Source organism: Melospiza melodia, chromosome 8 (genome assembly GCF_035770615.1).
Source record: "Melospiza melodia melodia isolate bMelMel2 chromosome 8, bMelMel2.pri, whole genome shotgun sequence".
Taxonomy (NCBI): domain Eukaryota; kingdom Metazoa; phylum Chordata; class Aves; order Passeriformes; family Passerellidae; genus Melospiza; species Melospiza melodia.
This window is the reverse complement of record NC_086201.1, coordinates 22,443,888-22,458,250: the sequence shown is the minus strand read 5'-3', so window position 1 is coordinate 22,458,250 and position 14,363 is coordinate 22,443,888. Positions and strand designations below refer to the sequence as shown.

Here is a 14,363-nt window from a genome sequence, read left to right as displayed (position 1 = left end):
GTTAGCTGCTGCAGCATTCTTTTGGCTCTGTAAACAGCAGAGTGCCTCAGCTCCCACTGGCTTTGCAAATGTTAAGGCTATTCAGCAGCTGTAAAATTTACTAAAAGTCTCAGACCTAAGCCTGGGAACCACTCAGGAGTGACAGGATGTTACATATTTCTTACCAGTGTGTGGCTTAAAAATGCTGGGTTTGTACTTTGATCCACTGTCATCCTTGTGAAGTGCCAGTCCCACAGCTATTCAGCTGTTTGACTGGTCCAGTTTGCTAACTTCACACAGCCAACCTAAAATCCTTTTGGGCACCTCAAACTATGTTCCCAGTCCCTCCTTTTCAATCTTTTGTAATGTATGATGATACATTAAGGCCCCGTTTTTCAAGCATGTTCTTTTAATTTTTTTTTTAACCTTCTTTGAGAAGACAATCAGTTTTCTGACTAATAGTGTAGGATCAGTGTTCTGTGTTCCACTGTGCTGGTATTCTCCAAAATCTATGTAGAATTCCTCAACAGGAATGTGACTCAAACTTGCTTCTTGAGCTCAGAACAAAAAAGCAGTCCAGAGAAATAAAGAGTGTTTTCTAGGGAAGCTGTACTGTCTACAGTAATTTAAAGTAGTCTTCAGAAGACATTTTATAGGGTTGAGAATCCACAAATTGCCAGAGAAATTGTGGAGGACCCAGACTTCTGGGACCTGTGAGCTTAATTGTATTTGTTCTTTCCTAGATATTTGATCTCTTTCCATGCATCAGATGTGCCTTGCCCATGATAATTTCATTTTGTATTTAGTGCTCTGCTGAAGAGCGAGCTGAGACCTTCCTGTGATGTGTCCCCTGAGTTTAGGTCCCTTTACTAGAAAGAAATTGCTGTAAACAATTGCAGTTGTTTTTAATGACTGTAAGTTTCTTTCCATACTAGGTGATGCAGATGTACCTCCCCTTCTGTGGGATTGCCATATCCAATGCCCAGCTGTTTGCAGCTTCAAGGAAGGAATATGACAGAAGCAGGGTAAGTGCAAAGTGTACAGCGGGCCAACATCAAACTTTAGTCTTTTGTTCCTGCAGGTTCCAGCTATGCATATGTGTTTGCTAAGCAGACAGTTCTATTTCAAAAACTATATTTTCAAAAGATTCCTGTTTTGATTGAGGCAGCAAGTAGACAGTGTGGGAGGGAAATCCACTTGTAGTGATGGCTGTGGTTCCCTGATGTCAGTTCCACATCTTGAGGTGCTGAAACAATTGCATTTGTGGCACAGACGGTGCAGGAGAATGTGTTACTTAGGCAGAGATTCAAGCTCTCATAAAATTCTACTCATCTCAGGCCTCTGCCATTCTGAATTTTTAATATTTAGTTCATGTGCAAATAATGTGGATATATCTTTATAAAATTAAGCAGGGAAAAAAAACCCATATGTGAAGGGTTTTGACAGCATGTCTCCATAGAATACACACTCATGATTGCTGGTGCTGTGCATGCATTGGGACAGGAGGATCTGAAGTGAAAATAATGCTCTGCTGCCCTGTCATTCCCTTGTCACAGAGGTCTTTTATTTTTTGAAGAAACAAAATGGTAATTTTGAGGGGTTTTTAATAATAGTTGGCTTCTTTTTTATCATCCTTTCTACAATGACAGGGAATTATATTTTTGTTAGCTTGCATCACAGGCCCAGAACTTCAGTAGAAATACCTCTAGTGGTATTGAACCTCTATTCCTTGACAAAGTATTAACAATTCATTTCAATTTTGTTGCCATAGTCATTAAGACTTTTCTTTGAATGAAGATTTCAAGGGATCACTCATATAAAATCGATCCCAGATATGAAACTTCCTTTGCAATGCTCCGTGTATTTATTAGTTTACAACCAATACAAGAGTTTTCTGTCCTTGTATACAGGCTTTACTGGAAGTAGTGAATGACCTCTTTGAGGAACAGACTGACTTAGAGAAAATTGTCAAGAAAATTATGCATCGGGCCCAGACCCTCCTGAAGTGTGAGCGGTGCTCAGTGTTACTTCTGGAAGACATTGAATCACCAGTAAGTAGAGCTGCATGTCATGTGTAAGTACAGAACAGCAGGTGCTTTTCAGGGTGTCTCTATCCCAATAGGCTTATACTGTGATAGCAGTAAGTTTTTACATTGAGCAGGTGAAATGGAAATCCAGCTTTCAGAATAACTGAAGTATTTTTGGGTTTTTGCAATTACTCTGTCTACTTGACCCATGAATAATTATTTCATTGCAGAGCTCTGTTGAACAGATGGATGTAAACGGTATGAAAGTATTTGACAGTTTTGACAGGATCTTTCACTGGGACTTTGCAGTAACTGATATTCATAGGGTGTGAGAGCCTCTTAAAAAATGTTGGAAGTTTTTATGAGTATTGTTATTAGTAATAAATTAAGTGGCTGCCTTTATATTGGTAGCTCTCTCCAGTGTTTTCAGGCTATTCAATTTAAGCTACCCTCCTTTCCACTGATTTGAGAAGTAGTTGAAGGATAAAACATTGTTTTTAATATCTCTTTTTCCCTACCCAATTATTATTTTTGTATCACTGAATCTGCAGTTAATTATTTGTTGCTAGGCTTTGACAAGTCAGAGACAGAATCGTAAATTTGTTTGTATGGCAGAAAAAAATACCCATTCTTTTCCTTGGAGGAAAGATATGATTCATATTTCATTTCAGTTAATAAAAATTAAGAACTTTCAATTGAGTATGCCCTAAATTATACCAGCTTTCCTAAAAGCAAGATCAAAGTTTTTATTTCACTTATGTTCTCTACTATAGAATTTTAACGTTTCTAGTTCATTTTCTCTTTCTAGATTCCCCTAGCCACCCCTCTCCCCAATTTTATAATTGCAATATATAATTCTACTACATTCTTATGAAATGTCACTGTGTTTATAAGTATAATATGATTTTTATTTTTCACAGAAATGTCCATTGTGTTAGGAAGTTGTGGGTGGCAGTTCATTTTTCTGCTCTTGGTACTATTTCTGCCTTTGAGCCTGGAGGGACTTTTCACAAACCACAAGCAATGAGTTCTTATTCCTCTAGACAAAATTGTGAAATATGGACAAAAATCTTAAACTTTTTCTAGATGGTCATAAATCTTAGGTTAATTTGGAGTAGAATAGCATCTTACCACCCACTTGGTAATTTTTACAAGTGGCAAAACAGTTATTTTCCTGACTTTCTCCTATTTTGGAGGGTTATATCAAAATAGATCTCTTTAGAGTAACTCAGTGTCTAACCATGTCTAAAATACTGTCATTTGTACATTGTGCAGAAAGCTTTTATGATTCAGAAACAAAGTGAAGATGGGAACACATCCAAAGATAAGGCCTCTGTTCTGTGTCACTTTTTGCCACTCCTAAGATGTTTCACTTATGTGTTCCTGACACATATGTTCAAGTGTGATTGGTTGCAGTTAGTAATGCAAAGCTGCCATTCTGCTTAATTCCCTATATTAAAAAAGTGAAGTTTGAGTAAAGCTCCATAATACATGTCCCAAAAGCCTGTACAGGGAAGCATATATGCTTGTGGAAAAGAGTTTTCTGAGAGAATCTGAAGATGTAATTTGATTTGATATTGATTTTTAGGGAACTGTGCACAGCATGTATTTTAAACATGCATTCTCCATTGAGAGAATACAAATTTGTACTTTTATCCTAAGACTATTGGATAAAAATACAGTTTAAGCAGAGGAACCTTACATTACTGGTTTCTTAGATGTTTATTTATCTCAATAGCAATCTTAAGTTACTTCTTTTGTGACAGGTGGTGAAATTTACAAAATCTTTCGAATTGTTATCTCCAAAATGCAGTGCTGATACTGACAACAGGTTAGTGCTCATGTCTTCTGTGGTTATGGATAACTACATTTTTCACATAGTTTTCAGGTCTGCTTGGTCAAGATTTTATTTTCTGATAGAACTTTGTGTAGATCTGATTGAAGAGTGTGAGCCTACATTTTTTACTCAGACAAGACACCTGCTTGCTTCAAATGGAGGCTTGCTTGAATGAATATATGTCCCTATATTTTTTTATATATGTATGTTTTTGTGTGTATACATGCACTAATGTTGTATCGGTGTCTCAGGGGAAAACTGATTTTTTATGGCTGAACTCATTGATAACATGAAATTGTTGTTTTGCTTGATTAATATAGAAGTAAAAATTACAAAATTATTTTAGATTGTTGATCTCTTACAAAATTGTTTTGTACAATTGTGTTGAGAGGTTCCCAGTAAAATTTTATTTCTGCTGTTGTCAAATTGGAAAACCTAGAAACTGCAGAGCATATGTATTTCCTAGAAACTGTGTTCCTGTGACTAAATCTTGTTTGGGAGCCCAGTCAAAATGGAAGTATATGTTTTGCTTAGTAGGATCTGTAAACATTTATAAAGGGCCAATTTTAAGTAATAAAAGAAAGATTTTTGTTCATGTGAGGTTGTTATATCAATCCCTGCAAGGTTACACCACTGGTAGCAGTTCACATAAAATGTCCTATATAGCAAATGAGGGGATGAGGATTAGGACTATTGTGAGAACATTTCTTCCATCTTGCAGGGCTCAGTGTTTATCACACAGGTTTTATGCAGATTAAATCATACTGATTCTGAAGGAGAATTTTGCATATCAAATGGCTGTCATGGTGATAAACCTTTTCATGGATTGATTTCACATCATTAGAAATGGGAAGTGTTAGAAAATTTCTAAGATGTGCAAGCTCACATCAGAGTCCTGGGCCACACAGAAATATGGGTAGAAGCTATCTCCTTTCCATGTCCTGGTATGGGAACGGTGAAGCAAATGTTAAACAAGCAATAAAAAATAGGAAGATTTAAATATGATTAAATAATCTGTTGATTCATCTGGGAATCACAAGTTGCTTTTGACAAAGAGTTCTAGAGTAGCAGTTGGTCTTTCCTAGGGGGTGAAAATACATTTCTTTTATTCAGGGACAGGAGTATGAATCAAGGAATGTGGTTGTTATTCCTGTTTTTCTCAAACTTGATCAATAGCCAGATTAGTCAAAACAATGTAGAGTGGTATCAAGATAACCAAGCTGGCTCATTTCTTGTTACCATAGTTATATTAGCATGTTGCCACAGCAGTTTGTAGTAGCCTACTCTGCTTGTAGTCAAGTCAAGAATATTTTAACTTTATTCCAAGACATGAATAAACACATAATTTGGTAGACAGTCTTCATAAGATTCATAAAGGTAAATTTCTGTGCATTTTAACATAAAGATGTATCACTTTTTCTGTGATTGTTTTTCCTGTGGAGAGTGAAGTTGCTTTTACAAAGACCAAGGTTAGACTGGCAGATATGATGTCACATTTGGATCTAGCACAGGCACAGCTTGAGTTATTGGCACTATTGTGCAAAAATAAAGGTTATTTAGGATACAGAACAATGCCGCGAGCCCTTGACATTTGAGCATTTTCCTAGTGAGTTTTGCCCTTTTCATTCTGCATTCTGCAGCTGTAACTGATGTCAAGTCATGAGACTTTTCATGTGGGGAAAAAAAGATTAGTTTTTTCATCATTACAGCAGTTAAGAAAAACATTATTTCTTTGAAATTTTAGTTGAAATCTAGACATTTCAGGCTGAGAACAGTTATCATTATGTTTTATCTAAATGAGAAAGGAGTTCTAAGACAATATTTCATGGATGCCCCAATATATTTTCTCACACAGTTTTAGAAGTTGGCTTTTCTTTTGCCTTCAGAAATCTGCATGATAGCAGCTCACCTGTTAAATGCCTAAATATATTATCATAATAAATATTCATACTTATTTTCTTTGCTGTTGTTTGTAAAGGAATGTCTTGCAAGGCCACACTTGCCTCTTTTTGTTCAGTTTCCAAGTTTTCATCACACACCACAATCAAGTTTCTTTATTATCCATATTGGCACACTGATGCTCTTGTTTTTCCCAGTGATTTTCTTCTTGAAGTACAAGTTTGCCAAGTCCCCTAAATTTTCTCTCCCTTTGAAAAAATATTACATAAATGTTAGAATCCTTGGGGGTTCAGTTCTGGTATGATGTAGATGAAGATGAGCCTGATGGAATGTGCTGTGGAGTGTGCCTTTCCTGCACAGAAGCAGCAGTTTTGGCAGATGAGATTCCATTTTTGCAGGTAGCTGAGGTAACAGCTCTCTAACCTGGGTACCAGTGGTAGTGGACAAATCTCCTGCCTGGGCCAGAGTATGAGTTGTGTGGGCAAAAATATCTGTGCTCCTTCCCACTTGGGCTGGTACAGAGGAAGGGCTGAAATTCCTCAACTGTTTCACTGTCCCTGGGATGATGTGCCTGTCTTCTGGAGTATGGATGTAGAGTGCTTGTTAGGAATGGAGAGAACATAACAGACCCTGCTTTTAAAACTTAATTATGAATGTTATCTTGTTTCTTTTACTTGAATTAAATTGCTGCTTAAAATGCTTGACACCCCAATGCAGTCCTGATGTATGTGTTTTATATGATAATATCATTCAGATAACTTATGGACTGGGAACTATGCATTTGAAATTAGATTCTTATCCTTAAAGATTTTTTGCTTCTGGAGTATTTGAAATAAATTAAATTATGAATTAAATGTTAAATTATAAATGTGATTTTTTTACTTAGCTTAAAACCCATTATATTTATGTAAAGGTCTCTGTCAAAGTGTACACATAACATTTATTACAGTCATTCAAAATTCTTATCCCAAATGAAAGTGGATTCTTCTAGATTTCTGTAAATCATTATTACTTATAGCCTTTTAAGAATATTACGTTTTCTTTTTGATGAGTGACATAGTTGAATTAGTCTCCAGAAAATCAATGCAGTCAACAAAAATCAATCCTTTCTCTTTGATTGAGTCTTTCAAGGATTTCACTGTTCAGCCTGTTTTCATTCATGAGGAATGCTTCAAAGCCTTAAACTATTGTATTCTCCATAGCTTCTTAGTAACTTTTTTCCAAGAAACGTTTCTCAGGTGTTAAAAATTTACCAGTTTTCTTTTTAAAACTAACACAACAGGCATTTTTTTTATTATCCAGTCATGAGTAGCCAGGCATTGCCAATGTCAAGAACCTGCCTGAAATAAGTCAAAGAGAACTTTCCTGCTGATTAGGTGAGGAATTTAAGGTCTGCTAAACACTGAGTTTTCTGAGAAGCTGCAGTGGAGTGTGGTGAGTTGAGGCCATCATTTTAGTGTCTTATGCTCATTTAGTGATAGCTCTCTAGCCCCTCGGTAACTGTGGCAGAAGCTCAACCAGGTAAAAATAAAGGAAACCTTCATTTCTTGTGTGGCTACTTGGATCTACCTGCTGCAATATACTTGCAGTATTGATTTAAGACTTATTCAATGATCCCTTCTTCAGCCATTAGATATGGCCTTTCAGATGCCAAAATTTTTTAAAAGTCATTTTTACAGGAAAATTACTGAAAATAAAAATTGAAAATATCACAGATTATTAGATTAATTTAAAAATGCGTAGAAGTATATATTTTCAGGTAACTCTACAGAAAATATTTTTTAGAAGTGGTTGCTTTTCATGAGCAGTCCTGTATCCTACAGAAACTTAGAACACAGTCCACTGTTGATTCATAGGTAAAATCTATCAAATATTTTATTTACTTGATACACCAATGCTGCTTTCAATAGCAAGTTATGTAAAGCAGAGAATTTTTGAGGTACCACTTCAATAATACCAAATTATTGTTCTATAGTTAATTTTTGATAACTATTAATAATTGTGAATGGTTCTGCTCTTCCTATTAATGTGCATTTAAGACATGCTGGACTTGCAGTTAACGTTGACTGTATACTTTTCTTCCCTTGCCCTGCATTTTGATAGTTTCAAAGACAGTGTGGAAAAATCGTCCTATTCAGACTGGCTAATAAACAACAGCATTGCTGAACTCGTCGCTTCCACAGGTCTCCCAGTGAACATCAGTGATGCCTATCAGGACCCCCGCTTTGATGCTGAGGTGGGAGATTTTTACAAATGGAACTAATTGTATATTACTTTTGAGCATCACAACTAATATAAAAATTTTGGGTTTATATCCAAGTGGCTGTGAGACATGTGAATATTTATTGAATTATTTTTTTCTAATCAGTAAGTTGTCCTGGTCTTCTATGGTTTTATAATGCAAACACAAGTCACTGAATTAGTCTATGACTTTTAGCAGTTTGTCCATGATTCTTTTTTTTTTCCTGTTTATAAATGATTCCTCTACCAATTGCCTTGATACTTATGCAAACTGATTTTTATTGCTGAAAACTTGTTGGTGTTCAGTGTTAGCAGCACCAGCGTTGTTAGCTGTTGGGGTGACTGGGGCTGTGCACAGACAGAGTGTGAGCAGAGCTGGCATCTAGACAGACAAATGTTGTTTGTGATCTAACTTAGCCAACCAACAGCTTAATTTGCTCAAATACACACTGGATTGGGTACTTCTTCAAGATACATTCACTCCCAATAAAAGTTGTTTGTGCATCTTAAGGTATTTTCATTTCCCATTAGAAAAGTGTAGCTACAGATAAAAATGTAAGTATACTTAGCATCTAAATAAATGTTAGAGGTGTATGGAAGGACAAAATCTTCACTGAATTCTAATCCAGCATTACTGTGGAGGACTTGGCCAGCACTCGGACAGCACATTAATCACAGCTTTGGTCAGAAAGCTTCCTAAAATATATTGCTACAGTAAGTGTTCTTGGAAGTGTTTCATGTTGAGAGTTTGCTTGGTTCCAGTTTTATTCCATGTGTCATTAAAGGGATTATCTCTCAAACCAGCAGAATTTTTTGAAACAAGAAAACATAAAAGGAGCCTGCTGTAGAAATATAAAAGAAAACTGCATTGATGGTAATCTGTTCAGAATTGCAAGTACAATTAATGCCTGGGGTGTTTAGATATGCTAACTTAAAGCATGCCAGTCCTTGATGTTTGCAATTGTACTTGTATTATATCATCTCCTGAATAATTCAGCTATCTCTTATTTGTTTCACAGTTAGTTCTTTCCAAGTTGGAGGCACTACCCAATATATATAAAGCAAATGATACAAAGGGCAATAATAATTTTCTTTTGATGGGTTCCTATGAAAATTTAATTCTTAAATTCAGTCTTTCTACTCAATTATTTCTACAGACAAGAGTAGTAAGAGAACATAGTATCCCTTATTACTTAGATAGAATCAAACATGTATTTATAGCTATGAACAGAAATTCTGTTCTCTGCATCAGTTGAAAATCATCTCTTATTTTTTTTCTCAGAACACTATTTCTCATCTGCAAATGTTGATGCTCTATTTTCAATTCATTCATCAAGAATTTAATGCAAAAGTTCATTTCAAGACATACATTTTAATCAACTATTGCCCCATTCCCATGGATTTTAGGTGGCACTCCACACCAGTTTCAGTGATGAGTTCTGAGTATGTACAAATAGGCAATAATCTAATTAAAACCTGAGTTACATCTTTTGCTAGCTAGGACATCACAGTGATCCCATCCTGCTTCCCATATATGAATTAATGCTGGTCTTTTAATTTTCTTCTATTAAACACTGCCTGTAGCAGTGGCAGTTTTAGTAAAAGAACATCTCCTGATCTTCTCTGAGTGGACCCATTCCATTCTCTGATCTCTTTTGAAAAACTGTTTTCACATTTCAATGCAGTGACACTAAAGAATAATGTTACTAATTGTAGAAAAGAGAGAATCAGTGAAATTTAAAATAAATTGTGAAGTTGTATACTGTATTAGCTAGAAAACAATAAAGGAGGCAGTAAATTTTCATTGGAACAAAAGGACCATTTATCTCAAATCTAGGGTTTGACTCCATCCTCACCTTTTTTACTAACTTGCACTTCTGCCCAATTCCCTACTTACTTTCACCTTTCTTCTGAAAATGTGTATTTCCTGTAAGCCTCCTTCTACAGCTGCCTCGCTAAGTCCCATTTCAGTTTGAGAATTGGGAAGGGTACTTCTAAGCCAAACTTGTTCAGTGAAAGTTATCTCTACTACAGTGTAAGTAATCCAAAATTTGTCTGGATATTGCCTCAATTATAGTTTGTCTTTAGTGCCAAATCAGAATCAAATAGTGCAAGCTTAATGTGGCAAAGATGCCAATGTTTTTATATTCTTCGGCAATTTTTAGAATCATCCCTATGACTTTTGGTTACTGTGGATGAAATTTCAGCAAATTTTCTTCTGAGAGCTGATTCATATGAAATGACATTTATAATGTAAACTTACTTCTTGACATTTCTATTACTATGATTTTAAAAAATGAAAACAGCATCACTAATGGAAGCTCTCATTTCTACATTTTAGGCTGACCAAATTTCTGGCTTTCACATAAGATCTGTTCTTTGTGTTCCAATATGGAACAGCACCCACCAAATAATTGGTAAGACTTCCCTCATGGCTGCGTAATTTTTGTGCTAATGTAAATTTAGTTTTATCTTTTTAATTCTATGTTCCTTTACCTTCTTTTTCCAAGCTGAATATTGTTAAGAAGTTACAGTACCTAGGATGCATGCTAAGTATCCAAGAAGGGATGTTTTGACTTGGATACTGTATGGACTTTTTCAGCTTTCCAGCTGTGTTGTTGTTAAGTTATATATTGTACTCAACTATAATAAGATGAAAACAGTAATTCTAACCATATTAGTGAAAAATGTTTTATCTGCATTGATGATTTCCTTGGGTCTCCTTCTTTAGCACATGGGCAACTGTCTGCAGTCAAGCTAAGTGTTCGTTTCCCTCTAATGATAAACTCTGGGTGCAGTCAGGGAAGATTTGCTGGAGGGGCTTGGCAGTGGTCAGAGTTGGCCATTGCAGTGCTGGTTGTTGGATCAGGATGTGACAGAGTTTCAGAGGATCTTTGATAGGATTCTTTGCAGCTATGCTACCCCAGCAGTTGGCCCTGTGTTATTACCTGCTTTTGGCACAAAAAGGAGTGCTTGTAAATAACAGTGCCAGATTCCTGTGCTAATGCTCCTCAGAACTGACGTCAAAGCAATCACAATTTACACTGGCAGGGCAAGAGTAGATGCCTGTGCCTTGTGGCTGCCAGGGAGAGCTGAGATCAGAAGTGCATTGCTGAAGGCACTTGGTGTCATGCTGGCTCTTTGAGCTTGTTTAGCAGAGGTGACGTGGGAGTTGTGCCTTTAAAAACACATCTTGTTGTTTGTTGTGAACTGTGCCGTATCTTCAAGAATGAGAAATAATTTGAACTCTTGACAGTGGATTACTCTTACAGTATTTTTCTAAGGGCTTATTGTAGCTAAATGAAATAGAAATGTTTGTTGTAGAAATCAGCATTAGTTCAGAAAATGCATTTTTTCATTGGCTCAGTAAATTAATGAAACAGTCATGAGTATAAAAGGGTTTATATACCCAGGTGATGCTAAACTAACTAAGATTTTAGGAATGAAGGTACTGATTTAGTAAATTGTAATTGTAACTCCAAATTTTTAGGACAAACTTATGTGATTGCTGTTAGCAAAGTGAAGCGAAGTGATCAAGATATTTCTCAAATAGATCTTTAACCTTTTGTGAAAAGCACTGTGAGTAACTTTTAGCTTTGCAGTATTATACTTAGAGAGTAAAGCATAACAGCTGAAAGTACAAGTATCAAAACAATCAAATTATTGCACATCTGTGTCTAATTATTTTCAGAATAAATATTTGCATTTTGCTTTTCAGTTTGAAATATGTGGTTTACATTTTACCAATGAATAAAACATTCTGCATTGTGCATTAATGAATGAAGATTGTAACTCATATTAACTCTTTCTAAAGGGGTAGCTCAAGTGTTGAACAGGCTTGATGGGAAATCCTTTGACGACGCTGACCAGCGACTGTTTGAAGTAAGAGGCATTCAGTTCAGCATTACCATACATTTCAGTAGCACTTGGTATTTCTCAGTAATCTGTTTCAGTCCACTCCAGGGATGAGGGGAGAATAGCTTGTCTATATTTGCAGTTTGACAATAATTCTCAGAAATCCTCACTTAGAAGGTGGCATCCTAATTAAAACAAGTTTCTGGCATCTAATCTCTCATCTGGAGGCCAGTGACTCACCTGCATTCTTAAAATAACCTGCTTAAACATGATTACTCCTAATATTTTCATGCAATTTCTTCTAATGATTAAGCCAATGTTCATCTTTGTGCTTGTATTATAACTGATTCATAATTGACTCTCATTTTTCTCTTTTTAAATTTTAGGCTTTTGTTATTTTTTGTGGCCTGGGTATCAACAACACAATTATGTATGACCAAGTGAAGAAATCCTGGGCAAAACAGTCTGTGGCTCTTGACGTATGTGTACATCTTTGTGAAACCTTTTCTTGCTCCTAACTCTCATATGTAAAGAAGCCCACTGTATTTTTAAAAACTATGATTATCTAAACTTCTCCAATGAAATTCAACAATGTAGAACAGTGGTCTATTATATATCTGGAGATTTTAAACATTATCACATGAAAAATAATCTTGGTGAGAAAAAAGCCAGGAGTTTTGAGGATAGCTTAAGAAATTTACATTATTCCTACTACAACAATAATTAAGAGCAGTTTGAATGAAATTTCAGATCTCTCAAAAAAAGCATTATGCAAGACTGATTAATCTTAAAACATTGTTCGGAGGAAAGGGTAACATCACTAAGATATTGGTATTGTTTTAAATTTCACATGTGATAAGAGAAGAAATTCATCTACTTATCCCTGATCTGTGCACCTTTTACCTGTGTAATTCCTTTGAGTTTCTCCCATACTTACCATTACAATAAGAACCACAAAAATAACATTGGCCTGAATGAGATATGAAATTCTTTCTATTAAAAGAAAAATCAAACCCAACTGAATTACTGTAAAGAGGCTTTTTTTTTCTTTGCTTTGGGGTTTGAGACATTAATCTGCATAGTGGGGTTGCATCCTGTGCTGCACACAGGCCTGTTAAGGCTTTCCAAAGCCAGTAAGACCCTTGTGTTGGAAATCCTAAGCATAAACAACTTTATTATTTTTATATATCTACCCATGTAGGAAGAAAAGTTAAAAGCTTACCTTTTCAGGCCTCCTTCAAGATCCCTTACACTTTACATGTCATAGTCATGGATAACTCTTCGTATGTCCCAGGTATTTGTGGAATATGACACCGAAGAATGAGTGCTCCTCCTGGCAAGAAAAGCAAGCAGTGCTAGATGTCACACACAGATATATAAGGATGAAACTTCACATAGAAGTTTATTTGCTACTGAAATAAAAGAAAATTAAATATTTTTAGTTTAAAGTACAGAATCTTTCTTTGATATAAAAAAGGACTAATAACCATATAGCTTACATGTAGAGTATAGATTTGATAAGTAGCCATTAATCTTCAATTAAGAGTAATTCTTTCTATAAATGGGCAACAGCTTTCGATTATATTTGCATAAAGTGATGGAAGATGCAGGAGAAAAGTACTGAACACTAGAATGGTATGAGATGAGGGACTGTGGATTTTCACTAATAGAATACTTCATTAGTATTTATGTATTTAGCTAAAATGGCAATAAATGTTACTTGAAAATTACATTGATATCAGATGTAAAATAAATGAACTTGTTATATATCATAATAGATTCTTATCAATATATGCTGATACAGGTTTTCATAAAATATTCTGATAAAATTGACTAATAAATAGAAGAGCAAAACATAAATAAATTATCAGGAAAGTCTGCCATGATTCAAAGCCAGACTAAATACTTTTTTTATACTAAGAACACAACATTTGCAAATTTATTTAAAGATTAGAATAATAAATCCTTAGGAAGACTGTTAAAACCTAAAGAGATATAATGAATACAGATCAAGGAGAATTTAGTTGTTAAATGTAATCTGTCATAGCATAAGATATAATTTGACTAATCTTACCAGTTTCTGGGAGAAGCTGCAGCATGGTCAGGCAGAAAAATAGATACTATTTGAGAAAGGACATGATGTACAGAACAAATGAGTTTATGGTTTTTATTTATTCTTTTATAGTGCAGGAATGAATTCCTGTTACTGTAAAAGATGGCATCCCTAAAACTGAAAAGAGTAAAAATGTCTTGGGACTTTGTGTCACAAATCAACAGCCCACGAGACACAGTTTAGGTGTTTGTATGAATAACAGAGACATTCATAGATGAAAATTATTTCCAAGTGAGAAGCCTGTACCAAAGCTGCAGCACATCAGCAGGTCAGGTGTTGCATGTGGGGAAGGACCTGTCCTTGCTGGGAGTGCTCTGGCTCTGGGAGTTCCCTCACAAGAGCAGGTGAGCAGTACTTTGTACATTTTATTTGATGCTGCTCTCTGCAGAATGGTATTGAGGAGAACGTCAGA

At 35.5% G+C, this 14,363-nt stretch overlaps 1 protein-coding gene across 3 annotated transcripts in view; it reads left to right on the top strand.

The window, feature by feature from the left end:
* The window catches only part of PDE11A (phosphodiesterase 11A), a 108,391-nt gene that overhangs the window by 39,283 nt on the left and 54,745 nt on the right, over window positions 1-14,363 (top strand). For all 3 annotated transcript variants that reach the window (XM_063162197.1, XM_063162196.1, XM_063162199.1), the window contains 7 exons: window positions 915-1,004; window positions 1,890-2,030; window positions 3,773-3,837; window positions 7,846-7,978; window positions 10,325-10,400; window positions 11,798-11,865; window positions 12,225-12,317. In XM_063162197.1, the coding sequence (XP_063018267.1) occupies window positions 915-1,004; window positions 1,890-2,030; window positions 3,773-3,837; window positions 7,846-7,978; window positions 10,325-10,400; window positions 11,798-11,865; window positions 12,225-12,317 (666 nt within the window). The remainder of the gene's footprint in view (window positions 1-914; window positions 1,005-1,889; window positions 2,031-3,772; window positions 3,838-7,845; window positions 7,979-10,324; window positions 10,401-11,797; window positions 11,866-12,224; window positions 12,318-14,363) is intronic.